General features: G+C 42.7%; 1 protein-coding gene across 1 annotated transcript in view; it reads left to right on the top strand.

Moving 5' to 3' along the window:
• ADCY5 (adenylate cyclase 5) overlaps positions 1 to 20,103 on the top strand; it is a 224,000-nt gene extending 203,897 nt beyond the window's left edge. Inside the window, exons 13-21 of the mRNA XM_074828723.1 lie at positions 2,740 to 2,856; positions 4,437 to 4,601; positions 6,836 to 7,011; positions 10,934 to 10,960; positions 11,812 to 11,944; positions 14,315 to 14,578; positions 14,913 to 15,117; positions 15,920 to 16,044; positions 17,528 to 20,103. Of these exons, the coding sequence (XP_074684824.1) occupies positions 2,740 to 2,856; positions 4,437 to 4,601; positions 6,836 to 7,011; positions 10,934 to 10,960; positions 11,812 to 11,944; positions 14,315 to 14,578; positions 14,913 to 15,117; positions 15,920 to 16,044; positions 17,528 to 17,656 (1,341 nt within the window). The 3' untranslated portion in view covers positions 17,657 to 20,103. The remainder of the gene's footprint in view (positions 1 to 2,739; positions 2,857 to 4,436; positions 4,602 to 6,835; positions 7,012 to 10,933; positions 10,961 to 11,811; positions 11,945 to 14,314; positions 14,579 to 14,912; positions 15,118 to 15,919; positions 16,045 to 17,527) is intronic.
• The last annotated feature ends 241 nt before the right edge of the window (positions 20,104 to 20,344 follow it).

A 20,344-nucleotide genomic window follows, 5' to 3' on the forward strand; every position in this document is an offset into this window, starting at 1 on the left:
CAAATGGATCACATCCTTTCTTTCAGCCCCTGTTCTCAGTAGTGCACATGCGGGCTTAGAGTTGCCATTTCGTCAGATCTTTGCTTGTCCTGTTCTTCACTCAGGCAAGATTTGAGTCTTATTAAGAGGAGTAAATGGTGTTGGACAGTAAAAACCAATGGGCTAACCAGCAACACTGCATGGATTTTCACTGTACTATACATCTTGACGTTCTGCTTCTTTTCCTAGGACAGAAGGGATTTTATTCTATTTATTGGAGAATTGGAGGGGAAGTCAACTTCTTTTCATTTTTCTTCTCTTTTGTAATACCCCTGACTTGTGGATGTTTTTATGAAGGAAACACTGATAGAGTGGAGCTGAATTGTCAGAGCTGAGACAGGTCCCCCATTTCTATCATAGAAGTTCTCCAAGCTGCAAGTATTGCTAGTCTCTGTCTGCTTCTGTGAAATGGGGAGAGTGTTATTTATGCTGTAGACCCTCCATGAATGTTGTTCACAAGACAAAGATTCCTCAGATGTGCGGCGTGGCTGTGCCATTGCGCTCTCTATTGCAATCCTGACCTCCTATGGTTTTTGGCATTTGTTTCCTCTTCAGGACTTTTTCCAGCTGTACTTGTTTACCGACCTAAAATTTCCCTAGTTTGCAAAGTAATGAGAACCAAGATTAATACAAAGAAAACATGTTTTCATTAGAATTTAAGTGTCTTCCACTGATAGATTTGCTTGATATCTCAGGCTTGGTTCAAAGTCGGGCTTTTTTGGGATCATTGGCAGCAAGGGCTTGAGCCAAGATCCACAACAAAGCACTCCCGAGTTTTATTTAGGTGCCTGATTTCCCAGAGATTACAGAAGGAGGTTAGGTCCGTGCATACATTTGTGGAGCTTGGCCTTGAGGCCTAAAGAAAGGGGTGGCAGGAAAACCTGTCCTGTTCTCATCTTGTGAGAAACCTGTCTAAATGCAGCACAAATCCTCCTTCTCCCTCCAAATCCTATGAAGGTTAGAGCAGAGGAAAGCCCCATGGCATTTCCCACATCCCTGCGCTGGTAGGGATCTGCTAGCTGATGTCTGCGTGGAAGCAGCTGGACGTGGTAGGGCAAGGACATATTTTGGTTCATGGCTTATCAACAAAGCCAAGGATTTATATATCAGCAAGGTTTCTTTCTGGGAGAGAGGTGTTTTGCTTTGTTTTACAGTGGCTGCATGAGCCTGAAGGATTGCATAAGCCTTCAGTGAATTTCAATCAATCCTTATTCAGTGCAAACAAGTCATAACCCCCATTTCCCCATTCCTCCTGTCCTCCACAGAGGTTTTCCCTCTCCTCTCACCTGCAGTTAGCTGGATTTTTGTGTGTGTGGTGGTAGCAGGTGAAATCAGCTCTTTCAAAACTCTTATCACAACCTCTCTCTCCATCTGTAAAAGTCACCAGCTAATCAGTGCTATGGCCGTTCAAACACTTTGTAATTACATTGTAGGACTGCTGTGTGGGAAGCTGTGCACTGACAAAATGTTGCATCTCTGAAGATGTAAGAGTGAAGGATAAAAGGGAAAAGCAAGACTTTTAATAGAAACATTAGTCATAGTTAAATTGCAGTGCCGTGTCGCTGCACTGCTAGCTTCTCCGTGTCTCTAAAAATACCCTCTAGTGGCTTGGTTATTCATGCAGTATGCTGGTAAGGAAAGGAGAACTGGGTCTGGAGAAAACTTTGGCAGTCCTTAGCAGAGCCCCTCTGCCCCGGTGCGATGGCGTGGAGGGGAAGGGCCCTGCAGGGCCGATGCTCTCTGGCGGGAGGGTGTCAGTGCACAAGGGTTTCCTGGTGTCCATCTCTCCTTGCTCCAAGCCCTGAGATGGCACTGAGACAATGGTGGCACATGAAGAGAAAGGGTTGCTTTCATTGTCTTCTGGACTTCTTTTGTAGTTAATGCAATGCAAGGAGGCCTCACGTGATGCTGAGGGGTGACCCTTGCTGCAAAGGGCACCTGGTTAATCTCTGCTTTAACACAGAGATGGTTTCTACCCAGAATACGATGCAGCAATTAAAGTGAAGCATGCTGGTGGCCTGCAGTAAGAAAGCAGTAAGAAGAAAGCTTCTAGCTCTGATAGTAGTGAATCGCTGGGACAGTCTGTCTCGGGGAGCTCTGTGATTGCCCTCACCAGCGGTTATTTTTAGCCCCGTGTGTCTGTGGTGCCGAGTACCATAGACCAGACAAAGCCAGCTGGTTTCTCCAGCACCTTTCACTGAGGGTCTGATAGATCACAAGACTAGCCTGGGTTTTTTTAACAGTCTGTTCCTGAAATGGCACCAGAAAGTCCTGTGATATGCCTTTGTGATCCAAGGGATATGACATGTATTTTTTCATTTCTACTTTTTTAAATTTTTGATCCAGTAATTTACAGGCTCAAGCTCCTGGCTATTTCAGTTACAGATGGCTTGTGGTTTGCTTCTCACAACAGGATGAGCACAGCCCTGCAAGCCATGCTATCTTGGCTCAGGAGCCATCATGCCCATTAGGAGGGACTAAGTAGATTTGGTGAGCCAGCTGGGCCTGTTGCCACGAGGTGGTCACGTTTCTGCTCACCCTTGTTCCAGAGCTGACATCCCCCATCACCATTGTCTAACCCCTGTGCAGCATCCGCACAGACACTGCGCTGAAGCATGTGGGCAGCTCAAATGCAGGTTATAATCTGTAAAAGAAGCATTTATTTTACATGTTTATTTAATTTTTTTTTCCCACATGCAGCTTTTCCCAGCTCCACTCCAGACTCTTTCCAGGAAGATTGTACAGTCCAGGACTAATAGTACCTTAGTTGGAGTCTTTGCCATTATCCTGGTTTTTCTGTCTGCCTTTGTCAACATGGTATGTGCATTATTTCCTTTCGACTCACTCAGTTCTGCATGGTTTTCTTATTGGTGCTCTGCAGCATCATAACCCTTACAACCACTGAGTTTAATGTAATCCTGCCTAATGCTTACAGCATCTGAGGGCAGTTCCCTTTTGCTTTTAGGGCACAGAAGATAAATGGGAGCCCGACAGCTGCATCCCTGTAGCCTATATATATGCCTGACACTGATTTGTGCCCATGTTCTTTTCTGATTCTTTAAAGTCTTCTGCTCCAAGTACATAAGCCAAGCCTGAAGTGTACCCCTGCATGAAGGGCCAGCACGAGGCCGATGCGTCATTTAACTCCCACAATATTGAGTGGGACTTAAGTGTTGCGTAGGCTCTGTGCCGGCCTTCTGCATGGAGCTGCATCCTGCTCCAAGTGCAGTAATCACCTAACAGGGACTGTGAGGACTTTGCTTTGAGTTGCAATTTTGGGACCGGGGTGGTCTAGCTTTACATTCAAAGCTGCTGCTGATTTCAGACTCAGAGAAAGACGGGCTGTTCTCTAGGACCCTGCAACTGCTGGTTGCTCACTTGTACAAATGGCTTGAAGGCTGAATGTATTTTAAAGAAACCACTTGAATATTCTCTATGTTGCATACATCTATCTCATTTTTTAAGAGCGAGTGAGGGAGGAAAAGGAGAGATGGGCCTGAGGTTAAAGCCCTGAGCTCAGAGGTAGCTACAAAGACTTCACATGGCCCTCTGCTCCTCTCTGGTTTGTCCTCAGCTGGGGCAGTGCTGACTTTAACTGGCACAGAGAGGCTTAAAAACCTAAAAATCAGACCACCACTTGCTCTTGCCTTGGCTTCCCTATACACATAGTGGAGGTTTAGGAACAATTTTATGCTCTGTTGAGGTACTTGCATGGGAGGCACTACCTCAGTGACATTGACACCCCACTGCCTTCCCCCATAGTCACCTGAAAAGAGCTGGTGTGGGTTGCAGATCACCACGCAGAAATCAGAGCTTTGTTTTTCTGTATAATGTGTGATTCTGTGCATTCATGAACTGCTTAATATAAAAATTAGCAAAATGGATAAATGGAGCAACATGAGAAGGAGATCAGAATGGGCCTCTGCTGCTTCCTCAGCTTAACATAGCACATCAGCCTTTGAGCCTTGCTGCTAAAGTCTTCCCTGTAGAAGAACCCACAGCAGAAGCTTTAGAGATGGCAGGGGAATGTTATCAGCTCACAAATTCCCTTCAGCAGAAATAGAGCAACACCAGGACCTTATCACAGACAGCAGGATATGTTTGTACGTGTAATATCTACAGCCCCTCTGCCTGTGAACCTTCAGACATAAAGTTGTACGTGAGGTTGAGCACAAAACTAGCTTTCTAGAGTGCACAGCCTGGATTTTATTAATTAATATGTTGGGGGAGAAAAAACACAGTCATTGCACATGCAGTGAAACACAAGCTAGTGGTTTCATTTTGCATATTTTGCACATTGCTACAGCCATTTCCAAGGGGCTTTTTAAGTGATGAAAACTATTTTATTTTCTTCTCCTTGTCTGTGCCATTGAGTTTAATACTGTCTTTTTCTTCAGTTCATGTGCAGCACTGTGGATCTTGCCAACTGCATGGCTGCTGAATACAACATCACTCCTGACCGGGTGGACATATGCCTTATCAGCAACCTGACTTCCAACTACAGCCTGGGCACCTTGCAGGGATTCTGTGACAGTCCTTTGCCCAACTGCAACTTTCCAGAGGTATTGCTTGAAAAAAATGGGTTGCAGAGCTTGATCTGAGAAAGGGCTATAAAGCTGTGTGATAAATCTCAGTGATTCAGAGGAAAGCAAGGTTGCTCCTAACTGATATTATAGGACTGACATGGGCTACTATAAACAAACTTAAGTGTCTGAAGTTATTATCATGAGTCCACATTAATGTTTAAGTTCCTTCAGGGCTGAATAATCGGTAGGCTTTTATAGTTATTGGATCCTGCCTGTAGCAGGGGAAATGGCCTTTCTCCATGAAGTCCTTAATGGCATGCAAAGCTGCAAGTCATTTCAAAGGAGTTTGTGGGTGCTCAGTGTTACTGGAAAGTCAGTATCTAGTCATAGATTCAACCCTTCCCTCCTTTGTTTTATGTCCTGATGAAAACCTTCTTATATTTTCTTTCACTAGGTATAGTAGGTTCTAGCCTCAGGCAGGTTAACAGCCCTGATAGTGGTCTGCTTCAATCTGCAAATACAAATCCTACCTCTTCAGAGCAACTTGTTTAAAAAAAAATAAATGCTTCTAATGGGAAAAAAAAAAAACCCACAAATATGTTTTACACGTCAGTAGAATACTTTGCCAAAAAATAATCTTTTTGCATAGCTATTCAAGACCTTTCTCTGAGTTTTTAGGTCATGGCCATTATGTGTATTGTGTACTGGAAATTGAAAAGGACAAAAATCTGTCTAGGATGGGGGTAGAATTTATGTCAAGGTCATCTGGGTTTATGAGAACCTGACAGATTTATGACTGATCTGTTATCATCCAGATGTCCAAGGTGCTACTGAAAGCCCTGGTATCCCACTGAATCTCCAATTTCCATTTAACCTAACTGGAATATGGTCCCTGTCTGATTCAGTGAAGTTCCTGAGACCACCATTGCTCTGACTTTCAACCCTGCAAAGGCTCTTAGTATGTCTGCAGATTAGAGAACTAGAAATGGACTCTGCCTATCATGAGGTTGTCAGGAGTGCTGGCTCAGGACAGAGAGAGATTTTAAGCAATGAGGAACAACCATTTTCCATGCTGAGGATGCTATGGCAGCCTTGAGCCAGGTCCTGCTGGCCAGTGGACTAAGAAGCGAGGATTCCCTCCTCTGCGCTCTGCAGGGCAGGTGTTGGATCTGGTACAGGCGTTGTCTGTTGCTCCAGTGTATTTTCAGGAGATAGTGGGATCCTACCCCTCAGCTACAAGGAACATCCACCCATTTTCTAGAAACTGAGGAGTGAAATTATAAGCTGTACAAGTTATATTCTCTAATGTATCAGCAATGAACTATTAATAAATGAGCTCAGAACAGAAGCGTATTTCTGCTTCAACTAGGGCTTGCTTTTAACTGAAAGGATGAATTGCTTCAGGCATATGATGCAGTTTTTTTGCCAGAAATAGGCCTGTCCGGACGTAGTGGAAGCTTAAATCTTCACAGATTTGATAGCAGGAAGTTGATGAGCTGGATAACATGCTTCACTTTGTTTTACATCCATGCTAGCTTTCCCAGGAGTCATAAATGGCACCTGCAGTCTGCAATCAGCAAGTTGAAAGCACTGGCATACTAAACATTCAGCTTTCAGATTGGCAGAAGTTGCTGCCCCACCACCCAGGTGTGGCAGAGGGCTCCACTACCACACAAGCACACACTTCTGCAACTGCTGGCAGAAAAAGTGATCATGGTGTTGGGCACTGGTAGAAGTTTGTCCAGCCTGTGTCTTGCTGATGGATTCAGTGTGTCACGTCAGCAGGGGCAATACTTTCCAGCTGGGCTCAAGTGGGTATCTGTCCTGGTGGTCTGAATTGCTAATACCCTTGGCCCTGTGTATTGTGCAGATATGTGAATTCAAGTCCAGAATTTGACCTTAAAGCACAGAGCATTCCAGCATAAGTGGATGATACTTTATGCTAATTCAGTAACCATGTCCAAGGCAAACCTACATCACAACCTTGGTTATACAGCTACGAGCCCCATGCTTCTTGAGTGTAAAGCAAATAATGCCCGATGAAGAACGCAAGACTTTTCCTCTCCATCGGTTCAGTTTTAACACTTAAATCTCCTGTAACATGGGAGAATCCCACAGGCAGCCCCAGGTTTACATGTTCGGTCAGCTCAACAACATAATTCCCAATCCCTTTCTATCCCTCTGTTTAGTTTCCTTTGTTTTCAGTTTTGATTTATCCAGCTGACATTCATCTCTCTTCTGTTTTTTTTCCCCTTTTTGTCTTTATACAGTACTTTACCTACAGTGTCTTATTGAGTCTCCTGGCCTGCTCTGTGTTCCTTCAGATCAGCTGTATTGGAAAACTGATCCTTATGTTAATCATTGAATTTATATATGTTCTCATTGTGGAAGTGCCAGGGGTCAACCTTTTTGACAATGCAGATCTCCTGGTTACAGCTAACACCTAGTAAGTGCCTTTCTCTTCTGAAATCTTCAGCTAATTTCTTTCACCCAATGATTTCAGTTTGGCATTAGGTGAACGGGAGCGCTGAGGCTGTGGTGCAAGCAAGGGAAGTACGTGATACCGAAGGAGGCATGGCTGTAAACTAAAGGCTTTGTCAATGCTGCTCTCCACCTCTGAAGAGCAAGAGAACACAGTTCCCTTTAAGATCTTTTTAATGTGTAACCTGACTAATGAACTATCCATTAATAATGATTCAGAGTGGATCTGTATTTCTTTTTCTTCCAGAAATAGGGAGCTGTAGTTAGCCATTCTCACTTTGTCGGGTATTGCACTCCCAATACAGAAATGTCTTTTCTCAAAAAAGAAAAAAAAAAAACGCTCCAACAAACTCCAGCTGGTTCAGGGATGTGATAATGAACCACTGAGATGTTCAGACATCTGGTATATCAAACCCCAGTTGGGGTGGTGGAATGGTGGTGTTTGATGTTTGGCTAGTGATCTCCTGACAGTTGCTGTTGGACACACGTCCGCATTTGAAAAGTCAGTATCGCAAACTGGTCTCAGCACAACTCCCAGCAGAAGGGCCAGGGCTAAGTGGGAGTAGACAGTTGCCCTTTTACTTACAAAAGGTAGTTTGTCATCATCGGGTCACACATTAATCATGGTGGCAACCTCCTTCCACTGACGTAGTTGCCCCACTCCTGAAGATCATGCTAGGGAGGGAAATCTGGCATATCCGCAAACCCGGCCTGCTCCACAAGTTTCATTTCTCACTGGGAGTTGTGTTGCTGTGTTAACTACTTGTTTTGATGATTTCCCCTTATAGGCAACAATTGTACTTGAATGTGAGTCAATAAAATCATGGTGTTGTCTAAAGGTGAACATAATGCTAGGATGTATAATAAGGAGAGTTGCCTATAAGACATGAGAAGTAGACCATTGCTCCACTCAGGAGTGGGAAGGCCTAACCTGGAATATGTTTTCCAGTTTTGGACAAGAAGGCAGTTCACAATAATGGACAGTCAGGAGCAGCAAAGAAGCAGAGACCTAGAAAGCACCAATTTAGGTGAAACATTTGTCAAAGATGATGTCTGTGGTTGCTCCTATCTTGGACAGGAGGGTGGTTGAGAAGATTCCCATGGTCCTTCCCAGTGCTATTTTGTATGTTATGAAATAGCTTCTGTAGTTGCTCAGCTTTGATGGTCATTAACACCTTCAAGCCATATGCACCTGGTTACTTCTGTCCTTCACATAAATATTCCATGATTTTAGCATTCCTGTGTACCCAGTAATAATTAATGGAGGTATGGCTTTTATTGTCATTGGCAGTAATCCCTTAAATTATTTTGTTAACTTGGGTGAATGAAATTATGTAGTAAACCCCATGGAGCTTTCTGTGGAGGTATGGGGAAAATGAGGTTTCCTTCCTTTTTTTGCAGATGTTATGTACTCCAACAGCAGAAGCTATTTAGCATTTTCTAACACAATTAGAGAAATAAAAGCATTTTATATCCTAAATATAATTTCATTCTTGTAAGTCAAGCACTAAGCGAAATTACAGCACTTAGAAGTATAATTTACGTCACTTCACAATCAAAATGTCAGTAATAAAGTGGAGAAGGTTAGCATGTTTTCCCAGAAATAGCTTTCTGTGATGCTATATTATCTCTCACTAAATGATATTTGTTTTGTCCAGAATGCTCCATGAGCTCTCATTATTGTCTCAATGTCTGACAGTCCATTTGTGTGTGGTGGGAAATGGGAGCTCAGCATATAGCACATAGTTCAGAGATGTACCTTATTGTCCAGCTGATATTAAAAAAAAAAAAGGCAACGTGACCTCATCCTACTTTAATTGGGTGCCCGTTGTAGCTACATAATTACTGTCTGCTCTGCAGCCATTATGGTACTCTGACTAATTAGAAGTGATGCAGATGTCACTTCACACTTCTGTGTACAAACCAACCCAGCATGCAAGCAACTGAAGGGCTGATTATAGCACGTTGGGAGTTGCTAGACTTGACTGCAACGACACACCAGCATGGTGACACATGAAGTATAACTGGATGCACAGAGCTACTATCATATTACCTTTTTCCTCTGCAGAAGATGAAACTAATACATTGGTGTTAAAGATGTGATGGGCCAATGTGATCTTCTAAGTTGAGCTCCTGCATAGTGGAGCCCAAAGTGCTTTTCCCAGTTCATCAAGCCCATCATTTCTGTTTGAGCTGTGGGTTGTGGTTTAGAGGGCTGTCTGTCCTTGGCATCATGACTGTGAGAAGGGAGATGCTTCTGTCCCCCAAAATCAACCACCTCTCCTGCTAAAAATGTGCACTTAACTTGAGTGGAAGTGTATTTAGCAAGCTTCTCTCTCTGTTACCTTCCACTAATTAAAGAGCCATCGGCTACTGGAAATGTCTGTCCCGTGGGGGAGCAACCGACCAATATAACACCATTATTGCTTGCGTTGGGCATTTTCACTTATCCAAAGCCTTATTGAAATACTGGGTTTGCTGCATTTCATGGTCTCTGCTGAAGATTTCAGAGCAAGCATAACATCCACAGTGAGCTGCAGCCCCGGTACAGAGGGTCAGATCTGCCACGCTCCCATCATAAGACAGAGTGACAGTGGGGGACAGTCAGTCACCCTTGGCCAGGTAGTGATTTAGGAGAGTAGGGGAATCATGCTGCATGTGGAAGTGTCTCCAACTCCTAACTAGATCCAGCCTTTATTGTGGGAGTCACTATCCCCAGGGCACCAAAACTGGGTCCACGTCCAAGCACACATATTCAGTGCTGGAGCTGGCCAAGAGGCCGTGCAATAGATCGTGTGCAAGACAACAGTGGGTTGCAAAATCCGTGTCAGAAGAAATTCCATGCTCAGAGCTGCAGAAAATACCTCAGAACAAACAAGGTTAGAGAGTCACTATGCTTTTATTTTTTATTTTTATGCCCAGTTAGGCTCCCTCGGCTATTTTGATTTTGATGATTTGTATCTCTGATTCTGTAGCGAGAGGTCCCCCCCAGCCCTAGAGAACTGTGGCCTGAAGCTCTCGAGACAGCTGTGAGATTCTCAGGCTAAAGATGTATCATGTTAGTAGCCTGCAAAGCTGTAATTGCATCAATGACACTACAGTAATTTTACCACTGATCTCTTTCTTGCCATTTAAACAGTGTTTACATGGTTCTCAGCCACCTAATACTCCACCCACACTTGAGAAGAAACCCAGCAGCATTAAGCAGTCAATCAGTCAGGAACTCAGACAGCTACTACCTACCAGAAAGCTCCTTTCCACCCTTTCACTGTAAGAAAAGCACACCCTCCATCTTCTCCAGCAGCTCTGCTTCATGAGTGCTTTGCAGTTTTGCGAATAGTAATAGCAATCCGCAGAAGGGTTTTTTCTTTAGTGCACTCGTGTGCGGTACCCACAGCTAGGCACAACACTGGAGATGACCAACTTGCAGAAGGGAGTAGTGCTAGAGTTAAAGGAATTAAATGCATCTCCATGCTAAAATAAATGGGGAAGAGAGGAGCTATTCCTCACAAGATATTAGCCCAAAGCTTCCTTCTTTAGAGCAAATTTTCCAGCCTGACCTAATGAAGTACTGATGGATGCACAAGCATTTGCTAAGCATCCCACACTGACATTAAAATCCCAAATGATTCTCTGACTCTTAATGCTTCTTAGATATTTTAACCACATTAACCACGTTGCACCATCACTCTGGATTTTTGAGTGTAGCTCAGACGACCTTTTTCTCCTCCCCCCCCATCTTTTTGTATTTTCTGCTTTAAAAGGGCTATAGCCCCACACAGCGTTAGAGGTGCCACATTGCAGAGGCGCTGTTGAATGATGTACAGAAGGACGAGTGCTGGAGGGAGCCAACACCCTACTAACCTTGTGTTTATGGTTTTTTTCAGCGTGTCTACAAATGCAACGTTATCATGGTGAGTCACTTTGGCATGAAATATTTTTATGGGTTTTTGTTGTTAGGCATTTTCTGTTCACAAGGTGCAGTATCAGCATGTTGACTCACCAGCGGTGTCTGGTGTTTGACTATGCATTGCTGTGAGCTGGTGCAACACATGCAAATGCCCTAAGTGGACTGATTATTGCCCTTTTGTATTTACAGCCAATCCCAAAGCATCCTCTTTCATGTGGGACTTATGTCAACTTGCTTTATAGAGCATCTCATAGAACTTACTTGTAATTACAAGTCAAAGGTTTTATCAAAATAGTATTTTCATACAGTATAACTCTGTAATTTGGATTTAACAGGTTTTATTTGCTTGCTTGTCAGAAGGGATGGGAATGTGTCTTAGTGCTCTTTTCAGCTTATAAAATACTTACAAAGCAAAGGCCATTATGAAATGACTAATTTGAGAAGCAGAAAGTGTAGAACAGTTACAGCCTTAGGAGGCTAGGGAAGCCAGTGCAGGAGACACAGTGAATACAGTCCGAAAAGCTGTCAGCATTTTGGTTTTGCCAAGCATAGTGGTGGCTGGGCATGTATGGCCATTCTCTAAAAATTGGCGTTTATATTGATGTTAAACCTTTTTAAGAAGTTGGATTACATTTCCAATTTCAAAGTCCTGCTTTAGAAACCAGCATCTATGAGCCAAAGTCCTCAGCTTCTTGCAGGTATTGTTTGTCCCTTTACCAACACGTGCTTTGAGGGGAAAGAAGAAAAGCCTTTTCTTGGTTAGCTTTAAAGTGGGAACAGCAGAGCGTGGCTAAGCTGTGTTCCTCCACGCTGAGACTAACTAACTGGGAGATTCTGCTCTTTCGTTGGCTGCAGCTCTCCAGTGATGACACGAGTCGCACTGAAGATTGTGACCCCTGTCATCATTACCGTCTTTGTCCTGGCACTGTACTTGCATGCCCAGCAAGTGGAATCCACTGCAAGGCTTGATTTCCTCTGGAAACTCCAGGTTAGTGGGTGTTTGCTGTGTTGGGGGAATACACATGGTCATCGGTGTTAATATAAAACTACTGAGCTATTCACTGTTGACTTGAGGAGTTATAAAGTGCCTGTGAATTTAATCTGGATCTGGCATATAACTGGGCATACTAGTAGTGTTCCGCTCTTCTTTGGTACTTTGCATACTCAGTGCTTCTCATCCTGGTTATTTACTTTAACCCCTTGTTCCTTGTAAATGCACTTTGGATGGTCCCCACAGTAAAGGGTCATAGATCTGAAGATCAAGCTTAATGAATTTGGGCAACTGAGCCTGTCACTGTGACAGGAACCTGTAATATAACATGATTTGTAAATATAAGAAGCTCATATTCACTGCTGAATTGTTTCCCAGAGTTCAGCTTGCTGTGTTCAGGGGTGTGAAAGATTCACATTTGCATTTTCATTCACTTTCTTGTTAAGCAGTGGGAACTGGCTTAATATCCATCCTTTATTAGCCCCTAGGCAGCAGTACTGGATAACCAACACACTACAGATAATGCCACACTGTGCTTCTGTCCCTGGGTTCACTGTTAATATTTTCACTACTTGTGCCCATGAGTGATATTGTGGCATCGTATGTGATTCTCAAGCAAGCAGGACAGGTCTTATAGCTGAGTGACTGCAAGACCACAGGTTTTATACACATTTTTTACCTTCTGGATGGCAGGACATCATTCTAATAATAGGTCTTAGTGGTTTGAGTAGGAAGCACCAATTAATTACAGCTCCTTGGGAAGCAGATAAACATTGTTATCTTCATTTATAAGTTGTAAAACAATGGAAGGGATGAGCCGACTTGCCTGTTCCAGGTCTGGGCTCAGCTGGCTGAAGCATTTGTTTCCCCAGGCAGAGCCAAGTGTTTTCCTTGTTCTGTCCAGATGTATCATCTTCTAAAGGGTCCTTCTTTGTTTATCTTAATTTCCAGTTTCAAATGGAAATATTTCAGAAACCAGCATTGATAAGCAAAGTCATAAGTGCTTTGCAAGTATTGTTTGTGCCTTTACCAACAGGTACTTAAGGGATATGGGAAGCTTATCCCTTCTCCCCTCACAAAGTGAGGGCTGGAGAGGATGGCTGAACTGTGTTCGTCCATGCCAAGGCCCAAATGTGCCAGGAAAGTCTTTCCTTTTTTTGGCTCCAGCTCTCCAGCAATGACAAAAGTCATTGGAAAAAAAGATTTGAAAAAGACCCATTTCAAAAGGCTGGATGTTTTGCTTGGTGCCTCTGCTGAAGCGGAGGGTGCTGTACACAGGACAGCTCTTTGGGGCTCCTGTAAAGCTGAACCACTCCGTGCAACCCATGTCAGCTGTGCCTTCCCCAGTCCTTGCCCAACCCTGTTTTTTCCTTTGCTCAGAAATATTCAAAATGTCAGAAAGTAAAACAAGGGGGATAAATACTGCTGCCTTCAGGTAATGGGGGAGAGAGAGTTGATCAGTACACACACCTCTCTACCTTTCCCGACAAACCAGAAGCAATGAATTGTGGTAATGCTGGTACTGTGCAAGTCTGCAAAGAGAAAGCAAATCTGGTTCTGAACTCTGATTAATCTAGTGAACTGTAAATGCTTGTTTTTTTCTAGTCACCTAGGCCTAGGTACACTCTAGGAGTCCTAGGCACATCATAGGCATGTCCTTCCTGAAGCTCTGATTCCATCTGAACATTAAACTCAAATCCACACCCATTAGCACAGAAACAAGACAACCCCTCCTACTCATGTTTCCCTTTGCCCGGATATACCTCCACTACCACAGGGTACAGGGGCTTTACAGGGTAGTGGAAAGTCCTCTCCAGAGTGTCAGACTGGCCTGTCTCATGGGCTCCATGGTAACTACTTCACAACCATCGTTGCACCTCAGCAAACCTTGTGGAAAGGAGGAGCGTTTTTTCAGCTACATGAGCATTTGAGGGGTGCAGGGGGAAGATTATAATTCACTGCTGCTCGTGCAGTCAGACTTTAGCAATCATGAGATGTCTTTGTTCTCCTGAAACCTGTTGTGCTTGACCGGGAAAGCCAAATGTGTGTTTTTGTGGATGGTGGTGGAGATCCCCAAAAGAAACAGACCTTGTACAGGTTACCCAGTTCAGATCCCAGAAATATAACAACACTGGATTTTGGTGTTATTCTGTGCCTGCTTTTACATACATGTGTGCACACAAAGAGACAGACCATCTTTCACTGCAAAACACAAGTTTCTTCATTCTGGTTCTGCCCTCCTTTGCAGTTTCCCCCCTTTCTTCTGTTTCTGTCCTCCCTGCAAGTTCATATTCAGCTTTTTTTTTTCCCTTCCCAGAGCAGTTACCAAAAGAGTAAGCACATCACTGTTTCTCCCTCCTAAACTAGGCCACTGAAGAGAAAGAAGAAATGGAGGAGCTGCAGGCCTATAACAGACGCCTCCTCCACAACATTTTGCCAAAGGACGTGGCAGCCCATTTCTTGGCTCAGGAGCGGCGAAATGATGAACTGTACTACCAGTCCTGTGAGTGTGTGGCTGTCATGTTTGCCTCCATAAGCAACTTCTCAGAGTTTTACGTGGAGCTGGAGGCCAACAACGAAGGGGTGGAATGTCTGAGACTGCTCAACGAGATCATTGCAGATTTTGATGAAGTAAGTCACAGAAAACCTGGGTGGACAGAGTGAACCAAACCAATGAGTTTGGTTGGGCTTTGCTGAGCTCCTGAAGGAAGGTGGCTTATTGAATCCTTGTGCCATGGTTCATTTCTCCTCGCTCTAGAAGTCTTTAATTCTTTTTTTTTTTTTTTCCACATTAAAATCCCTTCTATTCCCTTGTCACTCTTCTGAATATCTAATCCCCTTTCTTCCTATACTTTGAGTAGTGGAGGCTCTGTCCAGTACTTTGTAGTGCTTGCACCAAGGGAGGACATTACCAGCATGTATGTGTTTGTTAAGGTTTATTCACTTCTTTGCTCTTGTGAAACAGATAATAAGTGAAGACCAATTTCGGCAGCTGGAGAAGATCAAGACCATTGGCAGTACCTATATGGCTGCATCAGGCCTCAACGATTCCACTTACGACAAGGAAGGGAAGACACATATCAAAGCTCTGGCTGATTTTGCCATGAGGTTAATGGACCAAATGAAATACATTAATGAACATTCATTCAACAACTTCCAGATGAAGATAGGTAATGTCACTGTGTTTACAGGATTAAGTATAGGTAGTGGTCATTCTGAGCTGGAATTTTATGGAGAGTAAAAACCATAGATCTTACCTTAGCTGCATGGTGATGTTAATTGTCTTGTGCCTGGTGACCACTTCGGCCTCTCTGAAACAGCAGAGCAGTTCTGTTAAGGTAGCAGCATTATTACTGAAGCTCTCTGGAGAATTAGGAGCAGTTGGGCAACCGACCTTCGCACAGAGAAGCTGTTACCACAGCATGGTCTCACATGGTGGTTGAGCTTGGGCTCATTTTGCCTGTGATGTGCTCCCTGCTCACACCCCCTGTGGTCCCCAGCTCTGCCATTCTTGGACATTAAATTGTCTTTCTAAGTCAGGGAATAAAAAGAGACAGAAAAGGAGAAGAAATGTGAGGATGAAGTGTGGTACTAGTTCTGGAAGGCCGCCGGGCTGCTGCCTCGCAGGCGCTCAGCATTGCAGCAGCTGTGTGCTGACTTCCAAGTGAGCAGTTTGCTTGGCAGCCAGATGGCAAATAAACCTTATCCTGTTATCTGGTACTGGAAAGTAGCTCTGGATTGAGCAGATCCAGCCTGTGCTGCCAGTCAGACAGGCAAAATGGATCAAAGCAGCCAACTTTTAAAGAAAAGTTTCTTTCCCTGCAGTTTGGCCGTAGCTTTACATGTCAGGATAAAGCACAGCTAGAACCAATGAACCTCAGGATGTTTTTTATTGCCTGAAAAATAACTTGCCTCAAGCTTCATGTGCTTCACACATGCTGAATCTGAGTGTTGTGGGATTTCTCCTTTCAGGCCTAAATATTGGTCCTGTCGTAGCTGGGGTGATAGGAGCACGCAAACCCCAGTATGACATATGGGGCAACACAGTGAATGTAGCCAGCCGAATGGACAGTACAGGTGTGCCTGACAGGATTCAGGTAAGGAATTCACTGGAAAACCTACAATGACAGCTGTGTGTCACTTACGGGTTTTGAAACTTAATTAGAATTGGAATTTTGGTTTCATTTTATTCCTTTATGCCATACATTTATTTACACAGTAATGAAGGAAAAGCCAACTGAGGAATGCTAGTGGTACCATCAAGTTTTGCCTTTCAATCTTGACCAACTTTGCAACCTTTGGTCAAAAACTTGCAGTTTAGTTCTGAGTGGAAGTGTTGAGCTGAGTTTCTGTCCCCATGTGCCTCACTGGCACTATGAGCACAGTCCTGCTGTGATGCTTACTCACTCATGCTGCCAGCTTTGCTGTTCAGCTACGTGCAGCTGTAGGTTGTTTTATTTTCCAAGGGCTTGATTCAGATACATATTTCTGTAATTCACTTCTCTTACAAATGCCGTATGTGTTGTGGGGCTAGCAAGGATCCAGACATCAGCAGGATGAGGATATATAACTAGAGAAAGAGGAGGGTTTAAGGGGTTAATGGAAACTGTCTTGTAATCAAACATCTCCTTGGCCTTCAGACAGTGACCTTTCCAGTGATTCAATGCCACTGTCCTGCTTTCACTGGGCCAATGTCTACAGTAACAGACTGTCATTCCTTGGGAAAGTACTGAAGGGATATAGAGAAACAACTGATGTAAAACCCAAGAGGGGAAGCCATGCTGTTTCTTTCCAATTAAGCTGTCAATTAACTGGATCAATATTTATCCAACACCCTTTAAACTTTCCTACGAAATGGTCTGTGAACAATTTTCATCCTAGTTAAGCAAATCAACACAGCAATATTACAGCAAGAGGAAGCCAGAAATGGAAATATTTAAAGCCACCTGAAAAAGCGTGAGAAAATAAATTGTAATAAATAAGTATCTCAGGAAATCCGATCTTTAAACTTCTGTTATTCTGCAGCACATGTGATTATTTTTGAATGGTATCTGCAGAGACAATTTGGATGCTGGCTAGATTGTTTCATTTGTATAGTCTTTCTCATTGCCTGATACCTTCTCCTTCACAAAAACAAACCCTCAATGACTCCTTCTAAGTTGTACATCCTCTGTGTAATTTCTAAGTAATTTTTGAGGACTTTAAAAATATTTTTAACCTGTTTTCCTACTACCACTCCAGTGATATAATGAATGCCTCTGAGTAGACTGAACTGCCAGGTGCATTTTTTAAAATGTGACTCATTTATTTCTTCTTATCTTGTGACCTCCTTGAAAAAATGTGGTTTTCCCCCAGTTGTATATCCTGTGCGACTTCTGTAGTTTCTCAGTTGCTGAAGGTGGTGTTTGTTCTGCAACTTGTGCTGACCTTTTAGCCAGTGATCGATATGCAGAAGTCAACTGACTTAGAAACAAAATAGTTGATCCTACTTTAATTTTGTCCATGGATTACTCTAAAAGCAAATGAAAAGCCTGTGTGGAAGTCATGACAAGCATCTGCTTACTCTTGTTTATTCTGCAGGTGACCACAGACATGTACCAGGTTTTAGCAGCCAACAACTATCAGCTGGAATATCGAGGGGTCATTAAGGTCAAAGGCAAAGGAGAAATGACCACCTACTTTCTAAATGAAGGGCCTCCAATTAGTTAGCACTGATTGCAGTGTCACTCAAAGATGGAATTTGCATTACACAAGATTGTGAATCAGAGAAGAATCACTTTTTGGCAGCGAAGCTGAAAACGCAGCACAGTTGAAATTTCACACGGTGACTCTAGAGCTGGTATCAGCAAACTCTTCAGCCACCCATCATGAAAGGCAATCAAAATAAACCACCTTGGAGTTGTTCCTGGCTGAATGCTAAGTCGACCAAAGATGTGTACTACAGAGTTCACAGATAAGACATGAATCTGGAATTTTTAAAAAAGGCTGCTACCACAGGATGTTATAAGAAGCTATTTAAGTATTTATTGACGCAACACAACAATTACTTGGTTGAAGGAATGTATGATTCACTACAAAGCATTATTTTGGAATGGATTTGCACTCCCATAATGTTTCCATCCCATACTGCCAGCTATTTAAAGTGTACCACTGTGCTTTTATTAGCTGTTTTGAATGGGCTATTAAAATTGACACCCACTGTTGCAGCACGCAAAAAGGCCTTTTAGAAGGGCATCAGTAATATTTTAGTGTGAAAGACATTATAATCCCAGCCCCCTCTTCTCCCTTCTTCTACATGGCTAAAGGACTGCTCTTCTGAGTGGGGCTGGCACATCTGATGAAGGGGAAGATCAAGATAAAGATGGCTCAACAACCATATTTATTAAAAAGTCTCCTGTGCTCTTCTTTGGTATATATCAGTTTACATGGGAAAGACTAGATGTAAACAAGAGACATTTTGTGGGGGGAACTCCCCTGAAATTTGTTGTGGGTTTTTTTGTATTTTTTATTTTGTAATATTGAAAACATGGAGATCTAACAGATATACCAAATTCTATATTTTGTAAATTATATATAAATTAGAAGGCAGGCTGTCCACACCAAGGTGTGGTGGGAGGTGTATATAACCTGTAGACTTTTGTGTAACTTTTTTGTGCATAATACTCTGAACACAGACTTGGCAGTTTTCAGATTATCACTATACAATCAACCAACAACAAACAGGTGAGTTTCCAGGCTGAATCAGACGCATTTTAAAACGAAAATCCAGAAAAATCTGCAACCCCAAAGAAGAGGAAAAAACAAAACGTGGTAGTCACACAGTTGTTCCATGCAGCATTCAAGCAGAGGGTGGCATCTTAACAAATGGAAACAGGACCTTTGAGTTTTAGCTACTGAGACGATATCAGTCAAACATGTCAAAAAGAGCTCTAAGCAAATCTTCTAACTAACTCTAACACGAGCTCTTATAAGAAGAGAAAAAAAAAAGCTCATTTGAACTTTTCTTTTAAAAAATCATTTTTCATAGATGGTCTTAATAGAATCCTGCTGATACGAGAGTTGTCTGATATTGTAACTGCCATTTGACATTACAAGGAACTATGTACTGCAGCATCAAGTTGACTTTCCTGTAGTAGGCACTTATTTAAACTGAGTCACAGATTTTCAATTTTCAGGAATTAGGTGATCTTCAAAAAAGATTATGATGGCAAGTGTGTATATGAGGTGGTTGACCTTAAAATACAGTGCCATTGATATTGTGTTGGACATCTTTATCACTAGTGGGGGGTTTATGAATAGTTCACTGTTTTCATTTATGTACCTTTTTTAACTATTAAAGAAAAATCCCTTGATATTTTATTAAAAAAAAGAAAAGAATTTTAAAAAAAGCTATATTTTTTATATGAGGGGAGAATTTTGATATTGAATTTGGCTAGCACTAAAAATGACTCCAATCTTTTGACATTTAATAAAGTTCTTTTCCACTCTTCTCAGGGCAGAATTATTGTAGTACTAACAGCTTCATGATTGCACTATGGTGGTGGTGATTTATTTTTTCCTACTCAACAGTGAGAATAAGTGAAAATCCATGGGCCTGTGTTAATTAATTTGCTATATTGCTAAGCATAACCCAAGCATTAAGCCATTTAAACACGAGCTTAAATGGCATCGCCCCTTTCCTTCTCCTTCCCACTAGGAAACATCTCTGAAAAGTATAGTATATTGACTTCTGTAAAACTGCCAAGTCTGCCCTTGTACTATACTTTTGCTCCTTTACATCTTTCCTGGTTTGCAAAATTAAGTTGCATCACGCTGTTATGCCTTCCTCGCCCCTCCACCTTCCATCCCTTTTACCCCCCTCACAGAGTTTCATTACCTTCATGCCATACACTCGGTTTTAGGTTTGCTTTCTGCTTTACGAAAGTCTGCAGTCGTCTTAACTTTTGATTCATCTTATGAAGTTGTGTTGTCAATGAAATTTCAAGTCCCCAGTATCTCTAGCTGTGATTGTTGACAGTGTGTCATGATCATTTCAAGGGGTATTCACACACTCTTTACTCTGGATCTTGCAAAAATGGATACAGTTATGATTTCCCATGGAAATTGAAATCTATTTAAGTAATTTAACTATATTAAAACACTGTTTCACTGGTAAAGTGTCTCTGTTTTATTTTAGCTGCATCTGGCTAGTGAAGCAATCAGGCATAAGTTGTGTAGGAGATACTGAAGCTGCAGACAGAAACATCCAAATCTTGACTAGCGATGGATAGATGGCTGTTTGGACCACACCAGTACGACGCAATACCCAGTTACAGAGCCTCAAGGGCTTGTTTGCACAGCGAACGTCCCCTGGGTCCTTCTTGTGTACCCACTTGCCTTGAAATATTAGTTTCAGGA

The sequence above is a fragment of the Strix aluco genome, chromosome 6, assembly GCF_031877795.1.
Source record: "Strix aluco isolate bStrAlu1 chromosome 6, bStrAlu1.hap1, whole genome shotgun sequence".
Lineage (NCBI taxonomy): Eukaryota > Metazoa > Chordata > Aves > Strigiformes > Strigidae > Strix > Strix aluco.